At 44.5% G+C, this 24,548-nt stretch overlaps 2 protein-coding genes across 3 annotated transcripts; one reads left to right on the forward strand and one right to left on the reverse strand.

The window, feature by feature from the left end:
* Positions 1 to 1,150: 1,150 nt before the first annotated feature.
* SIRT3 (sirtuin 3) lies at positions 1,151 to 9,062 on the reverse strand. Of its 2 annotated transcripts, none has more exons than XM_014604254.3 (9): positions 8,708 to 9,062; positions 7,541 to 7,712; positions 5,965 to 6,162; positions 5,107 to 5,237; positions 4,764 to 4,864; positions 4,329 to 4,490; positions 3,523 to 3,732; positions 2,139 to 2,207; positions 1,151 to 1,347 (listed from the first exon to the last, which is right to left on the reverse strand). In XM_014604254.3, the coding sequence occupies exons 1-8, from the start codon at positions 8,781 to 8,783 to the stop codon at positions 2,187 to 2,189; spliced, it is 1,071 nt and encodes a 356-aa protein (XP_014459740.2). In that variant the 5' UTR covers positions 8,784 to 9,062; the 3' UTR covers positions 1,151 to 1,347; positions 2,139 to 2,186. The 2 variants fall into 2 exon arrangements, with proteins under 2 accessions (XP_014459740.2, XP_006274945.3); XM_006274883.4 differs by having other exon boundaries at positions 5,005 to 5,237.
* Positions 9,063 to 10,641: 1,579 nt separating this feature from the next.
* PSMD13 (proteasome 26S subunit, non-ATPase 13) lies at positions 10,642 to 24,337 on the forward strand. Its single transcript, XM_006274882.4, has 13 exons — positions 10,642 to 10,809; positions 12,411 to 12,489; positions 13,735 to 13,769; positions 13,850 to 13,905; positions 14,292 to 14,335; positions 14,626 to 14,712; positions 15,701 to 15,872; positions 16,427 to 16,506; positions 16,593 to 16,718; positions 19,888 to 19,950; positions 21,115 to 21,195; positions 21,665 to 21,781; positions 23,540 to 24,337. The coding sequence occupies exons 1-13, from the start codon at positions 10,715 to 10,717 to the stop codon at positions 23,633 to 23,635; spliced, it is 1,131 nt and encodes a 376-aa protein (XP_006274944.1). The 5' UTR covers positions 10,642 to 10,714; the 3' UTR covers positions 23,636 to 24,337.
* Positions 24,338 to 24,548: the final 211 nt, after the last annotated feature.

Below are 24,548 nucleotides of genomic sequence, written 5' to 3' on the forward strand. Positions count from 1 at the left end.
CATCTTTGATGTGTATGATTTGGAATTGATATGTGTTGTCAAATAGTAAAATTTTAGCCATGTACATACAAATCAACAAATCTCCAAGCATGCTAAATATCTGTTTTGCAAAACAAAATAAACACTTCAGCTTTTATTTGAGCTGCACATTCAAATTCATTTGAAATTGATGGTCCCATATGCATGTAGGAGCATTCCAAAGTATTTGAATCACACATTCAGACAAACAAGTCTGTTCATTTGAATGTGAGATCAATCAGACCACTTCTCTATTTTTTACAAATGCCAGGAAGTTCAGTCGTAAATACTCAGTTATGTCACTGTCAGGCTAGGAAGAGCCAGATTCACAGCAGATGTAAATTGACAAAGAAGTCAATGGTGCTGCTGGGTTGATTTACATTAGCTGAGGACTGGGCTCAAAGCTTCTACCATCAAAAAAGATAATTCAAAACTAGCATGCATAGAGCATATTAACTGAGCCATACTGCTCCTCTATATGTAAGGCATGAAGGTGAGCATAAAAGGAAGTGTTACAAGTATACAAAGAGGCAATTTTATAGTAACTATAGAAATCTTGCATCTAAATTCCTTGACTTCTGTGTATTCAGTGGGCCACCATAACCTGAGCCTTGTGTGAAGTGTTTTGCATTTAATCTTTGCTCTGATTCTGTAGACCTAATTTCAACTGAGGTAGTATTGTAATAGGTGGACTAATTAGAGACACATTCTCCCAGCCATATTTCAAATCCCATGTCAGGATTGGACTCACTTGCAATAATATCACTATCACATGGTGGGGAGTGGAGGGGGGAAGAGACTCCATTGTTACGTCCATCTGTGATCTGCAAGTAAATATTTCATGAACTTTTAGAAAGGGGAGGTAATCACCCTAGTGTCATAATCAATAGTTCTTTTCTCTGGGAAAGGGGAATAGGTAGGCAAGCCTCTCTTGCTCCACATGTTGGGAGTATCCTCCAAGTTGTAACGTACAGGAAATCCAGCCAGCAATTAAAAGATGAAACACTATTAGATTGATAAAAGAGCAAAGATGGGTAACAAAAGAACAGATGGAAAGAGTTGGGGAAATGGGATGAAAACAATTAACACTAGGAAATGTGTGAACTACACATAGAAATGCAATGGACTGACATCAGCAAAAACATTAGCACTTTTTATTAAATATTATTCAGTAGAAATATAAAACAACATTCTATTCAAATTGAAACAGCAGCTTAAACCAGCCCTGCTCAACAGGCATGGCTGTTTGAGGAACCATCTCTAGGCACATCAACACCTTTCACCTCCCGATTAGCAGCGATTTTCCCCCAAATAACAACTGGTACAAATCTGCAACAAAAACAAAAATCATCATTTAAAAAAAAGCATCTGAGCCTCATAGCACCCTCTCAAATAGGTGGTTCAGGGAGCCAAATGTCTATCTGTTCCAGCTGAGGCTTTTGGAACTGAGACCTTACACCAGCAGCAGTGGAGGGAGACTAACCAACCCACTTGAAAGTGATTTTCAGTGTCTACTGCTAGGTACCCAACTTGAGGCATTTCAACACACCTGATTTTGCAAACATGCACCGTTTGAAAATTCCATGAGGGTCTTTTGGGGTACCAGTCCAGGAACTGGTGCTCCCAAAATCAAGTGTCACTCATGCAAATTTTGTCCAGAACACCTGGCATGTGTGTTGTGGGAGGGAAACAAGGCTGGCTTAAATCTAATAGTGATCTTCACAGAGCTGGATGATAAAGCCTATCAGTGGTGTATAAACTAAGTGACAGAAGCAAAGGACAAATTAACTGAAGGAAGAAGAGTCATCTCCAGATTTATGGTCTGGACAAGAAAGAATAGAAATAATGGAGTTCAGTGGCCACATGTCTCGTTCAGATATCCGACTGAGAAAGTCATCTCTTGGCACAACCAGCCCATGCCCTGTTTGATCTTTGCTTCCTAGGCAGCTTGTGCAATGGTCCTTACTGTATTGTTTTACAGGCAGTCAGACAGTACCAAAGAGATTCCTGCAGACCAAGTTCTTAGTTATAAGTAGTATTTGATACTGTAAAAATAGACAGCATCTTGCACAGTTGTCTTCTGTTGTCACGCCCTGTCTGCGCTGGGAATTACAACTTACCCGTTTTCAAGGTGAAGATCATTTTCCAACTGTGTTCAGCCAGCCATCCTAACTGTCTTTGGCATCCAGCTAAAAATAGATAGAACATATATTGCTGGTCAGGGTGGCTCAGACAGATATGGTCCAGTGTTCATCAGCTTGGCTGGTGACATTCGCTCACCCAAACCCTCATAGTGAGGAGGAAGAGGACACGTTTCACGATTAGCCAGATTTGTATGGCTTTCAACAATGCATTACAATAACTCTCATGTAACCCTAAAATAGCTTAAAGAGAAATACCTGAAAAGTGACTCTGAATCCCTTATACATACTCATGACAGTAAACTGATGAAAGATAAACAAAACAGCTAAAATGGGATCTCAGACGTAACATACTACACGATTTCTTCTCATAACTCATGGCTGTTAAAATATTGCCAAATTCTCTGCTTATAAAGGTGGACAAAATGCATCTGAAAAAAAAGAGCTCTGCATGTCTATACCAGCAGGAAATAGAGTTAAATGCTCCACTAGAAATTTAGAGAGAAATAAAAAATGTCTGAGCCTACATACGACGGAACCTTCACATGAGGGCTAATGTAAACTGCTACTAAATAATGGTATATAATTAATGGTAATATGAAAATTAAATCTTAACTACAAACTTGCTGAAGATCTCAAAGGATCATCTATCCAGTGGACTTCTCCAAGAAGTAAGGGTTTGCAAAATCAAAATTTAATTAGCATTTCAAGACTGCCATACTGGACAAATGCTGGTACTCCTGACTACTGCTCTGTGTGTTCTGTGCAGATTTGTAAGATTCTACTGAACTAGTCTTATACCCATGTCAGCAGTCTATTTCTTGGCATGGGGAACTGAGCTTGACACTTCCCAGTCAGTCAGAACCTCCTGCATCTATACAACTTTTACGCTCTGCACCCCTAGCTGTATATTATTCCAGACATGGGAAACTGGTAGCATTTCCATTGACTTAAACAGCCCATGGACCAGGCCCTTGCTTGCAAGGGTTCTGTCTTAAATTTATCTAACCCCATCTCTCTGTTTTCTTTATACCTCCTAGGTCTGTATCTGTCCTCACTAATAAAATGATCTCTCACTTAGGTTTACACCCTCTTCCTCTGTAAAGGATGAAGATATATTTAACAACATGGCTGTTTCCTTATTGTGTGATATAAATACTGTGTTTGCTGTTAAATGCCACAATATTTTGATTCTGTAACCTTCACCACTCCTGTTTTGGACACGGACTGTAACCTTGAAGGTGAATGCTATGTGAATATCTGTTTACTACAATTCTCACCACCTCTTCACTCCCAGAATCCTTTCTTTGACACAAGGAATAAAAGGGAAGAGACAAATATGGCCTCTGTGAGCCCTTCATACCTTCTCTGTTTCCCTCTGAATTAATTCCTGCATCTCCTTCTTCCAGCCCAGCAACTCCACCAGCTTCTCCACCCCACTGACCACATCTCCCAGCTGGGCTATGTCATTGTACTGTTGCTGATATGCGAATGGTCCCACCAGGTCTCGATTGATCAGTACACGGGGAACAGAGCTGCGGACGGCACCAGCAAGACTAGCAAATGGCTCCACCTAAATCAGTTCCGTACCCCCAAAAGAGCACAAAGAAAAATCTTTATCCCAGGAGAAGAGGTCAGGTGGAGAATTCATGCTCCACTGTGAGTGTATTCAATTTAGCAAATAACCTTAGGGCCTCAAGGGGCTTTACCCCACTGGAGGGCCCACACCTCTCAATCCAACTTTGCCATGCAACACATCCCCTCCCCCCATTTAATATCAATGTGTATGCTGCATGTCTTAAGCTAGATACACTGTCTGTGCAGGATTTTCCCACACAAAAGTAATTCCCTACATTGTAGATAATTTGTAGGTGCCCCACTTCCCTAGTTATTTAGTGTTCCTTCTTCAAGTAATCACAAAACTAATCTCTTTCACCCAAGAAGCCCATCCCTCCAACTTTACTCAGCACTCCTCAGAGTTTCCCATTTCCATCTTCCCATTTCTATATAATCTGTGCTTTTCAAAGGGTCCACAAACCTCACTCCTTACCCACTATGGCCTCAAAATTCATTGCTTCATTTTCCCAATCCCTGAATTGTGTCCCTTTCTTTCTCCAAGTCCCTGAACTACTACATGCCAACAATCCCAATGTCTTCTAGGTGCCAAACCTCAAGGGATGTCCCAATAACAAAGAGAAGGTCTGCCATAGGGAAATCTGTCATATGCAGGAAGAACCGGCTTGGGAGCTCCTCTCCAAAAAACACAATGTCAGGTTTGATGAGTCCAGTGCAGACTGGGCAGTGGGGGATCTTGTCTGCCATCACTTCCCCCTGAAATGAGAACACCCAAAACCACAAATGTGTCTTATGGGGCAGCACAGGACCCTACTGGCTCTCATATATAGGTTTCAATTTAATCACAATGAAGCAGCAATTCAGCCCAAGTGCTTTCCCTCCTTAATTGTGTTCTTCCTGAAACAAAAAATTTGTCTCTTGGACCTGAGAACTTTATAGCCTCTGTGATGCCTCGCTTGTGGCATCTCATACCCTTTGACTTTGCTTCTGATGTCTCTCTGTGTACATGCCCCAGTCACTGTCACTTACCCTAAAGTCTTCACCTGGATATGTTCTACGACAGACAGTGCACGTAGCAGTGGCAAAGGTGCCGTGGGCTTCCACTAGACTATTGGGAGGGATCCCGGCAACTGGAACACATAGACCGAAATAAAAACAACTGAGCAAAAGGCAACTGAACTGGCAGCCCCTACACTCACCAAACAGTTCCATTGCCATTTGCCACCCCTGCCTCCTTCCACTGCCTGAGACCTTGGAAGGGGACACTCACCCCTCTCTAGCCCATCGATGTTCTGGGTGTACAGACGCATAAGGAGGTCTTTGTCATGCAGGAGTCGCAGGAAGTAATGGGCATAGTTGGGCTTATAATTACCAGGGTACAGCTCCTTGGCCAAAGTGAAAAAGGGTTTAGGATTGTGGAAGAAATAACTGAGTTCAAAGATGGCTTCTGGGTAGGGAATGTTGTACTGCTGGAGGTTACTGTACAGGCCACTCCCAGGAGACCTGCAGAGGGGAGAAATGTGGCTTGGCAGTCAAAAAACCACAGGAAGGCAAACCTATCGCAGAGGTTTCTGAAATACATGTACCCTGAGAACAAGGGACATGACAGAGGGAGTCTGGCCAGCTTTGTGATCCCTACCTAGATGCTTTGTGCTAATCAAGCAGAGCAAAGCAATCTCAAATTGCCATTATATATAAGGGAATGGGTAATGTTAAATTGGCATATCTGGCTTTCCGCCACCCTCTCCCGTCTCCTGGCATGGAGGCATGTTAAGAGTCTGTGAATGGTGGTGAGGGCCCCAGCTGGTTCACTGTGCACCAAAGGTCCTGGAATAGCAGAGTGGCCTCTGTTCTCACTGGAGCAACTAGCTTATGCCAAGATTAGACTGATTTCTGGAAGAGCCAGGGAGGATACAGCAAGGGATGAAGCAATGAGAAGAGCTCTAATGACCTGAGGTTCTGCACTGGAGCCCAGGTTGCTGATAGATGTGCTAATCTCTGCTCTGGCATCGTCCAAGCTGGCCAGAGAGTAAACAGAAGCAGTAGATACAGGGATTTTGTCTGTAGCTGGGAGATGCTGCAGCTAATTCTAGGCTGACACAAGCTAGCACCAATGAGAAGCAGAGGGATGTGGAGAGGTAGGCTCCAGGTGTTACCTGGGTTTGGGAGATTAGAAATCCCATCTCTAGCATGGCCCAGATAAGCACGTGCAAGAGGAACAAGGTGTTACCTGAAATCTGGGATGCCACTGGGGGTACTGATCCCAGCTCCAGCCATCACCACCACCCTGCTGCACTCTTTCTTCTGAATTAATTCTGCCACATTGTGTAGGGTGAGCTTCCGCTTCCTGCTGTCACCTCCCCCTCCACTAATTCCAGAGATGCCTCTGGCCGTAACAGATAAGGAGACAGGTTTTACTGCTGGGATCCTGCAAGGGGCAGAGAAAGAAATACAGCAGATCACAAAAGGGCTGAGGATTGTAATCTCAAGAGTTCTGGAGAAAGCCCAAGGCTGATCTTCTAAACTGCAGATGTGTGTGTTTTTCTTGAGTAACCCAAGGTAGAAAACTTATCTTAAGTTCTCAGGAGCACATCCACACCCTTCTACCTGAGGACCTTAAGGCACTGAATGGTTGTTAAGCCTCACACTATGTCTTTGTGGGCATGTCTACACGAGATGCTAAATGTGCAGTAGACTAATTCTACTGCGCATTAGTGCATCACAGAAAAAGCCGTGCTATTGTACTAACACGCAGTAGAATTAGTCTACTGCACATTAATGTCACTAAAAAGGTGTGTGCCAATGCTACTGCACAGTAGCACCAGTTACTGTACATTCAATTAGTACCTGATACTGCAGGCACTAATTTTAACGCACAGTACCTACAGCACATTAATGCACGTGTAGACATGCCCAGTACAGGTATTTGGGTGAATTACAGAGAAGGCACAGGCATTAAGAAAGCTTTGAATCTCCAAATCAGCATACAAAGCCTCTGGTTGGACACAGATTGGAAACCTTTTTTGTGTCACAGCTCATAAGAAGCACCTGACTGTGTTACATACTGCTGTGATGTGTACAGCTGTTGTCCAGTCTAGGAACTGCAGGAACTACCACTGTGGCCTGAAGGAAACCCTTGACCCTTTTAGAGTCCCCTCAAGGGCTGCCTCTTGCGAGGGTCAGTGTGCACATGGCAAGCACCATTACTGCTCAGCCTTATGTGTGGAAGGGAATGAAAGAATTTATAATCTCATATTATATAAGTAGCATTTGTTTGTGCAGGATGATACTGCTGATCCAGAGAAAATCTAGGAATGAGAACAGAGCCAAGGGGAAGCTGCTGGGATTTATGACTCATGGCAGTGTTAGTAGGCCACAGTACTGCTGAATGTTGCCTTCATGATCTATTTTTATATTGCCAAACCCATGCTTGTTTGATCGTTGAGCTGCTAAAACCAGTGTCCAGACCCTGGCAGTAGTCATTATTTCTCTCCATAAACCTGTTTTCTGTTTCATACAGTCTCCCCAAATGCCTGAGGTAGCAGGTCCCATGCCTCACCTAGCCTGGCAGCCTGTGTATTTAGATGATGGGTGCTTCCTGTTCCAAGCACCATGCTGTAACATATTTTGTGGTATCCGAAATGTCTGATGACAAAAGTCTCAACCTCCTGGGGGTGGGTATTTCTGTGACACTGAGAAAGCTGGATACGCCCCTGAGATAATGGGACGTTGGTTTGTGGGGAATTTGTGTCAGGATTATGTGGCAGAGGGACAGCGAGCAGTATGAAATGAGAGATCAGCCATACCTCACCCTGGAAGCACAGGCCATCTTCTCTCCAGCCCATGCCAGAACTCCCCTCTGCTGTGAATGTCCATTTGTGAGGGTGAAGCCAAATCCCAAGGAAGGCACAGGGTCATTTCTGGACAGCACCCTACTGTGATGATCTCCCTGAGTGCATATCCAGAGACTCCTGCATGCTGAAACAAAAGATACCACAGTCTGGGCCAGGTGACAAGTCTACTCACTGGAGAGGTTTGGCCCAATTAGATGGAATCTCTCCAGAAAAACGGAGAAAACACAGTCAGCTCCGTGCACTGATTAAGTATTATTGATGTAGGTGTAACTTCACTTGTACACAGCATTAAAAAAAAAGGCACCTTCAGATGAACAAAGCCCACCAGGGGCACTTTTTGTACAAAGTGGACATTTCCTTGAGGCACCATATTCCATGCACACTTAGTAACTTATGGACCACTAGAAACCCTCATGGAGCTCATGTCTTAGGCCAAGAGCCTTCAGATAATCAGGTATGGTTACAGCAGTGGTTCTCAACCTTTTTAGATTCAAGGAACCCCTCGTTAGACTCACAGCACCTCTCAGAAAAGGTCAGGTTTTAGCTTTCACCTGATTTTTTACTACAGACCAATAATATAAGTTTTTATGTTGCAAAGAACTCAGAAAGACCACAACAGGTCAGAATATTTTTAACACTGTGGATTCCTATTAGAAACCTCAGGGTTTCTCTTGCAGACCATATTTGGACACCTAAGAGTGCCAGTGTTGTGTGGGACCCTGCAGCACCCTTGAGAGGATCTCAAGGCACACCAGAGTACCAAGGCACCTTGCTTGAAAATCACTGGGCTACTGAGTTAAAACCCTCTCCCATGCATAGCACATCACTGACAATGATCTAACACACATCAACTCTCCGCTCCACACTCCCTACAGTCCTCCATGCTCCGCAGTCTCACTTGCCACCCTCCCCAAGTCCTGTCTGAACTCTACCTTCTCCCTTCGGCCTCTAAGGTCAAAACACCAATCTCCTGCAGTCACTTCTGAACTTTGTCAATCTACTCATTTTTGCTGCCCCCCAAACTCCTACCATTTCCCTCATTCTGATCTTCAGCCTTCCCGAAACCTGCAGTCCTACTCACTCCAGCACTTTTCAGTCTCAACTGAATCCGCTGTTTACCTGCAAATCCCGGATGACTCGCAGGAGGCAGCACATTGCCAGCAGCGAGGACTCTGAACCGTACGCCCAGGTTCATTCCCCTTCACTCGCCTTGTTGCAGAAAGCGACGACTTGTGCAATGTGGCTGAGAACGAAGGAGGTTCCTGTGGTTGCTTCTCTGCTTTCCCCTTTAGAGGCTCTGGCAACTGAATGCCCTTTTGGCTGCAAGGAGCATAGCAAGGAGCAACCTTTGCACTGGCTATTACTATTGACCCCGGGGCTGGGGCAGGGGGATCCAGAGCACAAGGCAAACCACCAGTCTAGTCTGTTTGCTCACAGTCTATCAGAGCCAGGCACAGCTAAGAAGGTCTTTACCATAATTTCCCTAATACAAAGGCTTCTATGTTAGACACATCATAGACTGTGTTATCAGAGCAGCTCTCCTTCAGAGGCAACCGGGTTGCAAAGTGTTTATTACACCACTGAAAGGGAGGGGAGCACATCTTGCCTGTTCAGCAGTGCTCAGGGCAGGGAGGGAAGAAAAACTTCCCCATTCCATTCCTCCATTGCAACTTCAGGGGGAGGAATTTAGAGCTTTGCTAAATATTGGGGTTTTTATTTGGCTAAGATCAAGCGTGTTGCAGGGCATCTGAACTCCCAGGCCTCTGAGCCTGGGACTGGCCCGTCTGGATCTGGGGAGTATCTGAACTTCCAGGCCTACGGGTTGGGCAGGTAGGCTACTGGCCCAATTGAAGTGATGTAGCCCATAGATATTTGTAGACAAGGTTATTTGATTTGGTATTGGAAAGAATAAAAATGGGATTTGATAGTGAGTCCCTCGGTATTTGAGCAGCCCTGGTTGCAGGAGACAAGTGATTGGGGAGAATCTCAGTTTTCATTTCAAAATAAGTAGATTTCTTGCACTCTTGGTTGGGGAGGAAACTATCTGAACACTTCCTAGAGGCACAAAAGCCAGAAATCAGCTAAAAAGTACCCCAAATATGTTGGCCGTTATTTTTTAATTTTTATTTTTTATAACTCATAATGTCATGCTGGTGTGCAGTTGTTGGAGGGTCGCGGCTCATGATTTCTGAACTTTTGAAGTTTGGCATACAAAACGTACCTTGGACAGAACGTAAACCCCTGGATAGGAAAATGGCCAGGACATTGGGATAAACATCACCAGGTCCCTCAAAATGTCACTGGGTCTTTCGTGTCCATGAGTCCCCTGGACTTTGGTGTAATAAAAAATATCGGATTTACCCAAAGAGCCTCGTCTGGACGTTGGCGCTGTCTCATCGAAAGGATGAGCTTTCGTTGTGTGCTACCACCAACCGGAGAAACAATCACGGCTCTGCACATTCAAGCAGCGGCGTTATCAGTGGTCATCGGGTTAGGTCTGAAGCGAGGCAGCCCATGTATCGGCGCAACAAGAGCTTCCCTGGCTTTGGCTCCTATCCATTTTATCATGTTGCAAAACTACCTGTGTACTTCCCTCTGCCAGTCCATTACTGCACCATTACTTCTCCCTTGCAGAGCTGTGCGTTCGATTGTTTTTTCCCTACGAAAAGCTGCCAAATATGATTTTACTGATTGTATGCCCCTGCTTTATGTAAACCGTGTCCTCCAAGAGCATTTACTGCCCTTCTCAGCACCTCGGTATTGTCCTGGGCGACACGCTCCTCGAAAGGTCTGCTTTGGATCTGCGCCAGAGCCTTGCCCCGGTATCAAAGCGCCCGCTCACGGGACACGCAGCACCGGGTGGAGGGGAGCCCGCCCCGCCCGCGGCGCTAGGCCCAGGCCATTGCCATGGCTACCGCGGGTGGTGGTTGGGAGGGGTTGAGGGCGGCACTACGCGGAGCCATACGGTACCCATCATGCCCCGCGCCAGCGGAGGCCGGAACGGGATGCTGAGCTGCGGCGGGGTGAGGCAAAGCGTGCCGGAAGTGAGTGTGCATTTCCGGCAGCGCTGCTTCCGGTTCCTCGCACGAATTCGTCGCCCCGGCTCCGGCCGCCGCCGCCGCCAACATGAAGGACGTGCCGGGCTTCCTGCAGCAGAGCCAGAGCTCGGGGCCCGGCCAGGCCGCCGTGTGGCACCGCCTGGAGGAGCTCTACAACAAGAAGTGAGCGCGGGGGGGGGGTGACGTAGCACGCCGGCGGGGGGGTAATACCCCCCCAATTGAGCCCCCCCTGTATTGAGCGCCGCGCATGCGCACTGGGGGGGCCGGCGAGCGCTGGTCTCCCCTGGGGAGACGTTGGAGCGGGGCGTTCGCGTCGTGCAGCGCGGGGGACGGGGATGGGGATGGGGACGGGAGGGCCGACACGTGCACGCATGCACATGGACACAGCCATACGCGTGTGTGGGGGTGGACTTTGTTTTTTTTTAAATCAAACTTCGGTCTGTGATACCCAGCCCTTTGCTGTCTCTGGTGCTGGTCCTGGTCCCCCTGGAGTGGAGAGCAGCTGTCCCTGGCTAGGATGTGCCGGCTTTCCAGCTGCTCAGTGTGACACTCTGGGCTGCACACCAGCCCCATGGTTGCCAGCATAGTGGCTAGCACTCTGGACTCTGATTTGAGCAACATGGGATCAAATCTCAGTGGCACCTGCTCCCTGGGCCCTGCATGAGCCTTCACCCGATTTGCTTCCCTCGGTTTGACATAAGGAAAAACTTCTTTACGCATCAAGTGCCAAGGGTTTGGCACAGGCTCCCCCCAGGGGTGGTGCAGTCACCCACCCTGGCGATCTTCAAAAAGCACCTTGACCCCCATTTTGCTGGGGTCATCTGACCCCAGCTGTCTTTCCTGCCCAAGTGCAGGGGGCTGGACCTGATGATCTGTAAGGTCCCTTCTAGCCACCAGCATCTATGAAACTGTGATGTCATCCGTCACAGGCAACAGAGGCTTCTCTGAGCCAGGCTAGAGATGGCTCTCTTCCTTCGTTCGGAGCCTAGAGGCTGGTTTAGCAGCTATGGGATTACCGGCAAAAGCAAACCAGCATAAAAGAGGCTGGGTGGGACACAAAGCTAGTAGCCTGCAAGCTGGCTGCGATACTGGACTGCTCAGACTAGCAGCTGAAAGAGCTGTAACACGTGTCAGGGTGTTTTTAAGCCTTCCCCAAAATCCTTGGGTGTTGACAGCTGCCAAAGCTGGGGATTTGGACTGGAGTGCACCAGTGCTCCTGCTGGGGCATAAAGCCAGAGGTTCCTGGCTGGAGGGTCTTTCCTCTGCTCACGGTCAGACTGATTCCCATATTTGGGATCAGGAAGGAATTGTACTCCCTGGTCATACTGGTACGGACTCAGGGGCTTTTGTGTTCTTTGGTAAGGCGGGGTGTAGCCTTCTATCTGGGATCTATGGAGCATATATTAGCAACCTTTTATAGAAGCAGGAAGTTGGCAGCCGTGGTTCCCCTGCTTTACCTGTTTGGGCAAGTTAGGGTATTAGGTCTATGTTGTGTCAGGGTTGAGGGTAGTCTTACGTAGTTTCTATGCTGGTTTGGATAGGGATGACCATGCCTCAGGCAAGGGGGTTGGACCTCTGGAGTGAACCTTCCAGCCCTACTTCTCTTACGATTCTATGATTAAAGTTAGAAATGACCCTGTTGTCATTTATAGATTCACTGAAATGGGCTGTATAATTACGCAGGGCATTTCGGTGGATGTCAGGTCTGAGGTAGTTGCTTACTGTTCTCATATTTGCTGAGGATGACTTTGTTTTGTTTTCAGACTCTGGCATCAGCTGACTCTGCAGGTGTTGGACTTTGTGCAGGACCCCTGCTTTGCCCAAGGAGATGGACTCATTAAGGTGAGTCGGCTGGTTTTTCTTACGTGGTTGTCACTGTAGATGTGATGCTAAAGAAGGTGTTTCAGTTCTTTCTAAGTACACTCCTCTGTTTGGAATGGCATGAATAATTATTGTGTAAATGTCAACAAACATTAAATGTACCAGACTGAACTAGTGGTTCTCAACCTTGTTAGGTGCCAGGCATCCTTTGGAAAATGCCAGCTCTTAGTTTTCACTCATTTTTTCAGTAAAGACAAAAAACAACAATTCTGCTGTTGCAAAGAGCCCAAAGCGACCACAAGTCGAAATGTTTTTGACACTGGATTCCTATTTGAAAACTCTGGGTTTATCTTATGAACCCTAGGTAGATGTTTGCACAGCCAATGTTCCTTGGCACCCTTAAAAGGATCTCACAGCACCCTGATTGCGAAATCACTTAGATAGTCATTGGTGGTCAGATTTTAATAGATGTAAAGCTTTAGCTGATTTTTAAAAATGTAAAAGCAGTTACCATGTTACTACATTCTAATATGAAAAATTGACATGGTCTTCAAAGGAGCATGGTTTTAATTTGGTTCATCTGTGGTTTTGAAAACCTTTATTTTTTCTGTGTAAGCTAGGTGATCTCTTCAAAATTCCTAAGCTGTTAGCATCAAAGTTATAATTTTCTCTTTCTGAGTTAGGTATATAGCCAACTTTATGAATGCAACACACAAGTAATATTTGAATCTAGACATTTGGATACTCTTGTACTTGTTTTTCCCATTTTACTTTACATTTATTTAATTAGGTTAATCAAAAAGCAAACAGCAAAGAAATCCTGAGCTTTTGGACTGACTCAGTCTTTAGCATAGGCTGTCTAGAGAAGCTTTAAAGAGCATTGCTTCTACTGACTGTATGAACATTTAGAGAAATGTACCTGAGCAGCCCCTGCAACAGGCTACAAGTTGTAAACAGACCTACTTAAAATGCCTGCTGATGAAGGCTAGTCTCATGGCAGTTGGTCAGTCATGAATCTTTTGATGGGCGAATCACTTTCCACTGTTTTTGAAAGGTGATCCTGGTGGCTGCTTTCTATAAATCGAACAATATTTGGCTTATCCAGTTTGGAGTCAGTATGGACAGATCTGTCTACCTGGGAATTTGCTTTCTGTTTCTTAGAAATACTAGTTCATATTCAATGAGGGGCAAGTTACTGGGCTAATTAGAATAAAATAGCCTCTTGTCACTAACTGGCGCACTTTTTTTTCCCCCCCATATCTCTAGCTTTATGAGAATTTCATCAGTGAGTTTGAGCACAGGTAAGACTGACTACTTGTCCATAAACTCATTGGTAATATATTCATTTTTACCTTTTCTGACAATGTGTTGTTTATTCCAGGGTGAACCCTTTGTCCCTAGTAGAGATCATTCTTCATGTAGTGAGGCAGATGACAGGTGAGTAACCTTACTGTTTCTCATAGTGACCTAATAGACTAGGAATTTAAATAGTTTACGGTTACAGCTAAGTCTTCACTGTGAAACTGGAGCTTTTGGTTTTGCATCATACTGAAAGAGTTCTTTGAGTTTATGCTTTTTCAACAAGTGGCAAAATTTACCACTGTGGTCAAGGTGATGTAGAAGAGATGGCTAACATACAGCAGCTGGGAACTTGGCTTTAAAATTCCCTAATTTGTTAACTCCTTTGGCAGTGTGGTGACTTTGGCCACTGAGAATCTGCCTCTTAGTTTTGTGGGACTGTTAAAGTAAACTTTATGTAATAGTAGATTCTGATATTCTGCTGTTCAGATCCTTAGTATGATTTCCTCCTTGCTCCACTTCAGATCCTAATGCAGCCCTTACCTTCCTGGAAAAGACTCGAGAAAAGGTGTGTGTCAATTCAAATTTTTCTACTTTTTATATTGCAGCAAATGCACACTTTACATGTGTGTTGTGTATTAAATTTGTGGATTCAGAAATGTTAACATCTGCTCATATTGGAAGAGACACGTTCTCAGTTTTCCGTGAACAAACTATGGTGGATTTAGATATGAGAATAGAGCAAGCAACAAAGTCTAACTACAGTAGTAGTAGCAGCTATGCTTTAAGAATTGATAAGTTTCCTGCTTGGCTTGAACACTTATGGCTCTTTGACTTGTAAGTATGTTGTGTTTGCAGGTGAAAAGCAGTGATGAAGCTGTGATTCTGTGTAAAACAGCCATAGGGGCTCTGAAGTTAAATATTGGGGATCTACAGGTTACAAAGGTGAGAGATTACTCATGTACCTCTTTTAGCACGTTTTAGGCCCTTTCTCTTTGTTTAGTCTTGAATTTAGTGAGAAGAGACTATTTAAGTTCCTTTTTAAGCTCCCATAGTTATAAGAGCAGGTCATTTTGGTAACCCCATTCCATTAACTGCAAAATACTTTAGTTCTATTTGCCACAGGAATTACTAGATCTTACTGTAGTTGTGGCTGCAACTAGCCTACAGTGGCTACGTGCATCATCATAGTTCCCACAGTATGTTGCTGCCACCATGACTCATAGCTGAGATGGTGACAGCCTATGCTTTAAGTTATGAAGATGGTTGATTCTGTCCTTACTTACAGCCAGTCATTGCGCTTGCCATTGCAAAAGGCTTGAAAAATGATTGGGTTGTCTCTCTGGTCATGGAGCTCATTGTTTCAGAGTGAAGCTTAATGATGGCCTTATATATCCTGTTGGATTAATATTGTTTGGTGAAAAGCTAAGAAACATTGTATATCTATCTCTTTATTTGGTTTGTTGGGTTAAATGTTATTTATTGCTTAATGGTCTTACTTGGTGCTTGCTTAGATGGGTAAAAAAAGAGAAATCTGATTTGTCTGGTACTCAGTGGGATGGGTAAAAAAGAGAAATCTGATTTGTTTAACATAACCAGCAGAGGCATCACTCAAACCCTTTTAGTGTAGTTTAGCTGTGTGTAGTTGGCGTCTTGTGGAAATACAAAGTTTGAAGGGTAACAGTGCCTTCACAAACACTGGTGAACGTCAGAGTCTGTGGTAGAGAGAGCGTTATTCAGTTTGTTTCTGTTGCTGTTACTGACGCTCTCAGTTGCAGCCTTGTGTGCTTTGCTTTGGATGGGATTTCTGTACAAAAAAAAAAATTAATTAGTAGCTTTACTGATCAGGAGTTGGTGAGTGGGGAGGCACCACTGTATGAACACAATGTGTAATAAATAATGTGTTATGAACTTTTTTTCTGCTCTTCTTTAGGAGACCATAGAGGAAGTTGAAGAGATGCTGAACAATCTTCCTGGAGTGACTTCTGTTCACAGCCGTTTCTATGACCTCTCCAGCAAATACTACCAGACAATTGGGAATCATGCCTCTTATTATAAGGATGCACTGCGGTTTCTGGGTTGTATCGATGTTAAGGATCTTCCAGGTAACTGCTTGCCATATGCATGGAATAGTGGTTTCTATGTTCCTTCAGCTCTGGTCCACTCCATCAGTTTGATCCAACTGTAGGCAGTGACAGAAAAAAATCTAGGCTTCCTCAGAACTTGACCATAATACAGAGGGATTAATTGACCCTGAATGAAATTCTGCCCACAAATTAATCTCTTAGCTACTGCACCCAAGATGTATTGAGAGGTAGGGTCCATCTGCAACAGTTGAAGATATAAAAGTTGGAGAGACTTACATTTGCTCTCTCTTGTGTAGATAAATGATAGCATTCCTCTGAATTTTTAGCTTGGGAAGATGTGTTGCTAATAAATTAGTGAGGTAATGAGTGCCCCCCCCAATAGTTCAAATACTGAAACTAGATATTTGTGTGAATCTCCTTTCACTTGGGTTAAAGATTGCATTTAATGGGGCTTGTTAGAGTCTTAAGGTGGTGTTAATAGCCAGTAAGCTAAGAGTGATGATGGCATACAGCTCTTTCCCATTATGACATGTGCAGAATTCAGTTTTGCTTCATCCAGATTTTTCTTGTAGTATCAGAGCAACAGGAGAGAGCCTTTACCTTGGGACTGGCAGGTCTCCTGGGAGAAGGAGTTTATAACTTTGGCGAGTTGGTAAGTTGATTTTTGGATTGTCTGAGCTATTTGAATGGAAAGAACTGGTTGTATCCTGTCAACACTCTCTTGTCTGCTTTTTTAAGCTTATGCACCCTGTTCTGGAATCTTTAAGGAACACTGACAGGCAGTGGCTGATTGACACACTTTATGCCTTCAACAGTGGCAACGTAGAGAAATTTCAGGCTCTCAAGACAGCATGGGGCCAGCAGGTAAGTAAGTTGGGAAGCATTACAGTTCCATAGTGCTTTGATATATAGGGTGTAGAGCTGAGGCTGAATATTCTGGATGAAAGAGTTTTAAAGTTGGAGTGGGTTTGCTGCATTTGAAATCCTTCTCAGCTTGTTCATCCATAACAATTAAAACGTTCCAGCTGCTGCTCTTTTGAAACATTCCCCCTTTTTAAAGGGAACTAAGTGGTTGTGTGTCCATGCCTACCACCATCTGCTTGAGAATAAAATGCAGTATATCCTCATTATAATGAACCCTCTTGGGACCAGGAGCAAAATTCATTAGAGAATGTTCACTGTAATAGGGCAAGTCAATTTGCTGCATGATAATGAAAAGATTGACTTCTGTTACTGAGACTATTAAAAGTAGGGGGCTGTTATAAACAGGATTTGTAATAGCAAAGTTCTTTTTCTGCATCTGGAAAAAAAAAAGGGGGGGGGAGGTGGTGTGGGGGCAACAGTTAAAGGCCTTGCAGGACCATATTTTCCTGATTCACATGGATGTAGAATCTGTCACAGTATAGTAATGTTTTCTTAAATTGTGTATTTCCGCCTTATATTTGGATTGATTAGATTAACTAAAATGGAGAAGTGAGGAGGAACATCCTGTAACCAAAGAAAGAACAACAGAACTTCATGAGGTCCATTAGGGATTTACTGTGCTAATATAACTTACCTGGCTAGTGCTTCATGCTTTGGCCCTAGCACTGTAGAACATAGTGCCTCCTTGTCTTCCTGAAATAACTTACAAAGTAATGATCACTAATGTCAATCAGTGAGTCCTCGGTTAAGGACCATACTTTTGCATATTGTGCGGAGGAATGTACCCTTTTCTGTTGTTAGTAACATATGCAATGTTCAGACTGTGTCAAGTTTAAGCACAGGACCTTTTGCCACAGGAGCAAGGCAGAATCAGCTGGAGAGGACCCCAGAAGTCATCTAGTCCAGGGGTTGGCAACATCTTGGGGCTGACTGCCAAAAACCCTGCAACTTTGACTTGGAACATGTTGGCATTCCAGGGGCAGATGGTGGGGGGACCTGCAAGGGGCCCGCCCAGTCCTTGTTGTGGCATTGCAACCCTGGCCCCTTTCCTGCCATGCTTCTCGAGACGTGTGCAGCCGCTGGCAACAATAAGCTGGGCTGTGGCTCTGGACCATGATGCAGCTGTCTGCTGCAAGCAGCCTGGGCTGGGTAGGCCCCTGCTAACTGCCATGGAGCCCGGGCTACTTGCAGAATGCAGCTGCAGGAGGCTGCACTAGAGTCCAGAGGCCTGGCCTGGCTTGTAGCTGGCAGCAGCTGAACACATGGCTCATGGCAGACAGTGGGGAAAGGGCCAGGGGCAGTGATCTTTGTGGCAGTGCAGCCCTGGCCCCTTCCTCACTGTCTGCCCCGAGGTGCGTGTGCAGCAGTTGCTGTCAACGAGCTGGGCCAGGGCTCCAGACCCCAGTACAGCCTCAATACAGCCTTGTGGCTGGCTACCCCAGCCAGCCCAGGTTCTGGGGAAGCTGTTGTTGCCTGCCATGGAGCCCAGGCTGCTCGCAGCAGGGCTTGCAGTCTCTATTGTCTGCTGCAAGAAACCCATGCTTTGTGGCTGGTGACAGCAGCCTGCCCAGAGGCAGAGCCAGCTGTGCTGTGCCAAGCCAAATAACTTAATGGTGTCCATGTCATGTGTTAGCACGTGCTGGGGGTTGCAGACCCCTGATATAGTCCAACCCCCTACCTGAGGCAGGATCATCCCTATCCAAACCATCCCATACAACCATAATCTAAACTCTACAGTAGACTCCTGTTAAACCTGACACTGCATAGACCTAACACCCTAATCTGCCACGGGTAAAACAGGGGAGCCATGGCAGCCAGTGTCCTGTTTCTATAAAATGTTGTCAGTATACACTTAAGAGGTCCTGGGTAGCAGGCCATGCTCCGTACTAAAGAGGAAGGCAAAACACCCTACAGTTTTTACCAGTCTGGCGGCATGGAGTAAAATTCCTTCCTGACACCAGATACGGTGATCAATCTGACCCTGAGCTCTGAAGGGCAAGACCCTCTAGCCAGGAACCTCCGACTCTGTTCCTAATGGAAGAATCAGTAAACCCCAGTTGAAGTCCCCAGCCTTAGCTGTAGCCAGCACCCAGCACCTCTGAGAAGACTTAAATATACCCTGACACATATAGCAAAAAAAAGGCGGGGGAGAGGAAAAGGGACAGAAGCAACCAGCAAAGCCCAGAAGCGTAGGAAATACCCATGGTAGAAAATAGGCATAGCTACACCTAGATCATCCCTGACTAGCGGTTATCCAACCTCTTCTTCAGTGATGGAAAGTCCGCAGCTTCCCTAGGTAGTCTATTCCACTGCCTCACTATTCCCACCGTAAAGAAGTTTTTCTGGATATCCAATCTAAACTTACTTTGGTGCAACTTCAAACCATTGGTCCATGTTTTCCCGTCTGAAGCAAGAGAGAATGTGCTTTCCCTCTTTATGGCTGTCTTTCAAGTATTTGAAGTCTACTGTCATGTCCCCTCAAGTGCCCTTTCCCCCATGCTGAACATGCTTAGCAGCTTCAGCCTTTCCTCATACGACTTGCCCTCCAAGCCCTTGATCATCTTTGTTGCCTACCTCTGGACCCTCTCAAGTTCTCCACAGCCTTTTTACAATGTAGAGCACAGAACTGCACACAGGACCCCAGATGAGGCCTAACCATTGCTAAGTAGAGAGGCACTATCACTTCCTGAGTCTTGCACCTAATGGTTTCTGTAGCCCAAAACCACATTGGCCTTTTGTGTGGCTGCATCATGCTGCAGATCCATTGAATCTACCAATTTTCCATAGAGCTGCCATCCAGCCAGGTGTCTCTCATTTTGTATTTGTGTTTTTGATTATTCCTCCTGAGGTGTAGCACCTTGCATTTGTCTGCGTTGAACACCATCCTGTTGGCTGTAGCCCAACTTTCCAATTGGTCAAGATCCTTCTGAATTACGCTCACACCCTCCAATGTGTTCACAATCCCAGTTTTGGGTGTGGGGTATTGGCCTTCTCTGGGATTCCCTACTTATGCACAGAAAGCAGTTATTTTTATAAAAAAGGTGGGTAAATTGAGGAATAGTGAACTTCCTTTATAGAGATTCACGTAACACTGTTTGTTATCTTGCAGCCAGACTTGGCTGCAAATGAAACACTTCTCCTGCAGAAGATCCAGCTGTTGTGCCTCATGGAGGTGAGTTGATAGCCAGGATCCTGAAAGGTCTACCCAGTGTGTACTAAATAAAGCAGCGTGGAAGGCACTACTCAACTTCAGTCTGGTGTCAAATACACTTTTTGTGAGAGGGAATTGTGTGTACAGTGTTTTCATTACCCTGCTATTTTATATGGTAGGTCATAGGTTGGAGTTATATTGCTGGTAATTGTGGCAATGCAGGATTTTACCTCATGGGGGTGTTGAAGGACAGGTACTGCTAGTGAGCAGAAAAAAAGTGCAAATGGATACTAGTAGGAGATGACAAGGGCCTCAAATAGTTGTCCTTTCAGGACTCATCTGAAGTGCAGGCCCTTAAAGCAAGTCCTAATACAGTATTAAATGGCCTGAGAGCAGCTTGATTTTAGTCTCAAATGAATAAAGAATGAAAATCCTGCCCTGTGCAAAAAAGTCCTGTGGTGTTTATCTCTGAATTCTTTTCCCTATGCGCAAGATCCAGTTTCATTATTGCCCATATGCAGAGTCCTGTGAAACCCACACTCTGAATTTTTCTTTAAAAGATTAAATTTTGATAGAAAGAGGGCATGTCTACACTTGTATTAATGCACCTTTTCTAATGCACATTAAATTTGGTACCTTCAATGTGAGGTATTAAATCAGTGTGCATTAGGCTGTGCTAATGCGCAGTAGCACATTTGTGCACTTTTTTAGTGACGTTTAATGAACAGTCAGCTCTTACTGCCAATTAACGTAATGTCATGTACAAAACCGTGACGCTTTAATGCTCAGTAAAATAGTCTACTGTGCATTAAAGCACACATGTAGCTGCACCCAGAGTTCATTTAAAACATTCTATCAAACTTTGATCTGGTCATGTGGCCCTTATGCAGTTGTAGTTGTTGTAATAATCTGATATGCATGGAGAATTCCTGTGCTTGGGAAGCTGGATGGCTTGCAAGCTAGGCATGGGAAACTGATTACTAGTCTGTTGTTTCCTACTGTGAATGGGCGTGTTTCATAAACCAGTCATCTAAAAGCAGAATAATTCTCAAATGCTACTACCCATGAAAGTCAGAAAGTGAAAATGGGTGGAGGTAATGTCTCTGAAACATAGTGCCAGGAAGACTCGTGCACTTTGGGAGGGACTCTTAAGAACTCTATGCATTTTATTTATTTTATCTTTAGATGACTTTTACACGACCAGCCAATCATAGACAGCTCACTTTTGAAGAGATAGCTAAAAGTGCCAAAGTCACTGTGAATGAGGTGAGTTTTGTTAATGTCTTTTAATGAAACCAATAATGAAGCATAACTGAGTCTACAATTCTGGTAGCATCAGTTGTACAGACACTGGTATAACAAAATGTTGAAAAGATTACATAATTGCCATACAGTATGTTATCTGATCATCATCTATGTAGCATCCCAGGGTTGTAGAGGAAGAATAAATGCTGACGACTCTTTGTGACTCCAATTCAGGTGCACCTTGCATTCCTTAGTAAAAATGTGTATAGTTTTCATTACTGTGGAGCAGAACTTTCTAAATTTGGTTGCTCTGTATAAAATATTGACTTCGTAAGTGATCCTCTAAGGTGGGTAGGAGTGAGCTGACATTGAGCTAGCACAATAGGTCCACTCAGTTAATCTGTAGTCTAATGACAGGATTACGCTCTGGTTCAGTTCAAAAGTTGTGCATTCTTGAGTGCTTCACTTCCTTTCTCTCTTCTACCTCCAGGTGGAACTGTTGGTGATGAAAGCACTCTCAGTCGGGTTAGTAAAGGGCAGTATTGATGAAGTTGATAAGAGGGTGCACATGACATGGGTCCAACCACGAGTGCTGGATTTACAACAGGTGAGGACTTCCGAATACTAAATCACTAGTAACTTTCCTTCTCTCTACCTCAGATTAATAGATTTTTTTGTGTCAGCTACCACATCAGTAAGACTAATTTGTACCTATTGGGCATTTGTGCACATGCCTACACTGCAACACCAGGTGCTTTTAAAAGCACCCAGTGCTGTGGCGCATACATTTGTATAAACGGTGAAATGTACATCGGCACTGAGAAAATGGCGGCAGCATGCTTTTGAACTAAAAACTTTGAAGATGTTTTAATTCAAAAGCGCACTGCTGCCATTTTCTCAGCGCTGATGTGCATTTTGCTATGTATACAGATGTATGTAATGCAGTGCTGGGCATGTCAGCTCACATACACAGCAGACTCAATTAATCAAGTCTGCTTTGACACACCAGAGATACACATGCATTTGTCTGGTGCAGTGCGTCGTATAAATGCCCATTGGTCCTGCCAACGTCTTGTGGAGTTTTGACACACAGGAATGTTAACCAAGTGTCCCCTTTCAAAAAGCCTTTAATAAGTTCTTTCTTACTTAACCATCATAAAATAAGGCCTGGTTTTGAGGCACTCCAGCCATAACTTAACTTTACAATGGCCACTGGCAAACCTTCCTAGGAGATGTGGCCCTAGTGATAAAAAAGTGCGTGCAGAGTTCTGCAAATAGGGCCTTCCACACTGCAGGATAATTGTGCTAGTCTGTCTATAGGTGTATGTTGTATTAATGTTCTATTTTTAAAAATTAATTAAATGAAACCTCAAGCTTGTTGATTAGTCAGTGTGGTATGGTGCACATCTTGTGGTAACAGACTCTGTGTAAGTGATTGATTTGGAAGCAAGATTGAGTTATACTTTCTCAAGATTAAAGTACCAACATTCAGGGTGCACACAATACTAGAACAAGATGTAGGCAACATTCTGCCTACATCTAGCTAGGAAGGAGGAAGAACTAGAACAGTGCTTCTTAGCCAAGGTGCTGCAAGACTCTTAAGAGTGCAGCAGGCTGCTGCTCAGTATTTGCACTGTGCATAGGATAAACCAGAGCTTTCAAATAAGAATCTATAGTGTTAAAAGCATTCTAACCTGTTGTGGTCTGTCTTTGCAACAGAAGGGATACTCTTATTTTTTCCATAGTCAAAAATAAAGTGAAAGCTAGGAGCTAGCCTTATCTGAGGGGTGCCTTGAGCCTAAAAAGGCTGAGAAGCATATGACTAGAAGACCACCCTCTGCCATTCTTTGTTTCCATGAATCCTTTTTCACCCTAATGATTGTAGTTAAAGGGGACTCTTGAGCTTTTCAAAAATGTGTAAGGTGTAAAAACCCCTGATTCGTGGAGAAAGCTCCCCTTTTTTTGACTTAAGCTGAACTGCATGTTGGTGTCTTAATGGTACAGTGCCACAATTCAGGAATTGTTTCATTTTACACAGCTTAAAATTACTTTCCCTTAGTTTTTGCTGCTCTTTTAGAAGCTTTCTGAGAAGCCCAGATATTTATAATTTTTAGGGCTTGTCATGCTTAAGATTACCATGTTTGGACTCTTAGTGTCCCATTTTGAGCTTGTTCAGTTTTGCTAATTTCTTTCCCCTCGTGTCTCTCATTAATCAGATTTTTTCACATACTTTCCACTACTGCCCCCCCCCTCCCGCCCCCCCTCCTCCCCCCAGCCACGCACGCACCTATACATTAATGCTGTGGAAATTGTAGAAAACTTTTGGTTGCTGAATTCCTGATCCTGTTCTGGATTTGCTTTCCAGATCAAGGGGATGAAGGACCGTCTGGAGTTCTGGTGTACAGATGTGAGGAGTATGGAGATGCTTGTAGAGCACCAAGCCCATGATATCCTGACGTAGAGGACCTTGCACTGCCTGAGGGAGTACCTTCTGCTGCTGAAGTGGCAGCACCCAGACCACTGACTCTGTACTGAATTATATTAAAAATTGGGGGGAGGGTTGGGGAAGAGGGAAAGAACTACTTTTTGATGCTTGTACAGAGAAGCAAGTGGCCTTTGCTGCGTAACCCTTTGCTTGGAGTCAGGAATTCCCTGTATGTTAACACACTTAGAACTGACCATGGGAGCTCCCATCCTGCTGTCACCAAATGGGGAAAAGGGCTACGTAATGGTTTTAGTGTCAGGTTTTTGTAGCCATTAACTGCCTCCTGCACAAGCTAAATGGGTAGCTGTCATAGCCCTCTAGTGAGGTGGTGAAAACTTCTCTACATAAATATTTTTATAGGGAGGTGCTACATACCACTGTCAGGCATTGCAGACATGGTGATTAGCTTCAGTAGAGCATGACTTCCCTGGAAGCCCATCCTCCCAACAGCATTACTGACACCATCTCCCTATTGTCCCTTCAGTTGGTAATGCCCCCTCAGTTGGTAGCAGAGGGAGCTGCTCACTCCATTGAAGGGTTTTCCAGGAATAAAATTGTTAACTTGGTGGATTTGTTTTTATATCCTTTTGGGGGTTGTTCTTGTCTTTTACAAACACTTTATTCTGAAGTGTGGTGCAGCAATATTGCTGGAATAAACTCTACCTTCCCCTTCCTGTAGCTCCACTTGCACTTTTTTATGCTAACTCATGGGATGAGCCATCTGTCTTGTGTAAGGTGGCAAGAGGGCAAAATACTTTTTAAAGCAAACCTACGACCTTGCACAGAACAGCTGTAGCCTTTATTATAGATCAGCGTGCCTTAAAAATAAACAGAAACAACAGTGAGAGTGCCAAGACCAGTGTTTAAGGCTCTTTGTTGGCAAGCTCTT

Source organism: Alligator mississippiensis, chromosome 2 (genome assembly GCF_030867095.1).
Source record: "Alligator mississippiensis isolate rAllMis1 chromosome 2, rAllMis1, whole genome shotgun sequence".
Taxonomy (NCBI): domain Eukaryota; kingdom Metazoa; phylum Chordata; order Crocodylia; family Alligatoridae; genus Alligator; species Alligator mississippiensis.

Coding starts and splice junctions, on each gene's coding strand:
- SIRT3 (XM_006274883.4), bottom strand. CDS start 8,783: ATGAACCTGGGCGTACGGTTCAGAGTCCTCGCTGCTGGCAATGTGCTG. Junction 7,713..8,707: donor GAGTCATCCGGGATTTGCAG/GTAAACAGCGGA, acceptor CTTTTGTTTCAG/CATGCAGGAGTCTCTGGATA. Junction 4,491..4,763: donor ATCCAGGTGAAGACTTTAGG/GTAAGTGACAGT, acceptor TTCTCATTTCAG/GGGGAAGTGATGGCAGACAA.
- PSMD13 (XM_006274882.4), top strand. CDS start 10,715: ATGAAGGACGTGCCGGGCTTCCTGCAGCAGAGCCAGAGCTCGGGGCCC. Junction 16,719..19,887: donor AGACAGCATGGGGCCAGCAG/GTAAGTAAGTTG, acceptor GTTATCTTGCAG/CCAGACTTGGCTGCAAATGA. Junction 21,196..21,664: donor CCAAAGTCACTGTGAATGAG/GTGAGTTTTGTT, acceptor TTCTACCTCCAG/GTGGAACTGTTGGTGATGAA.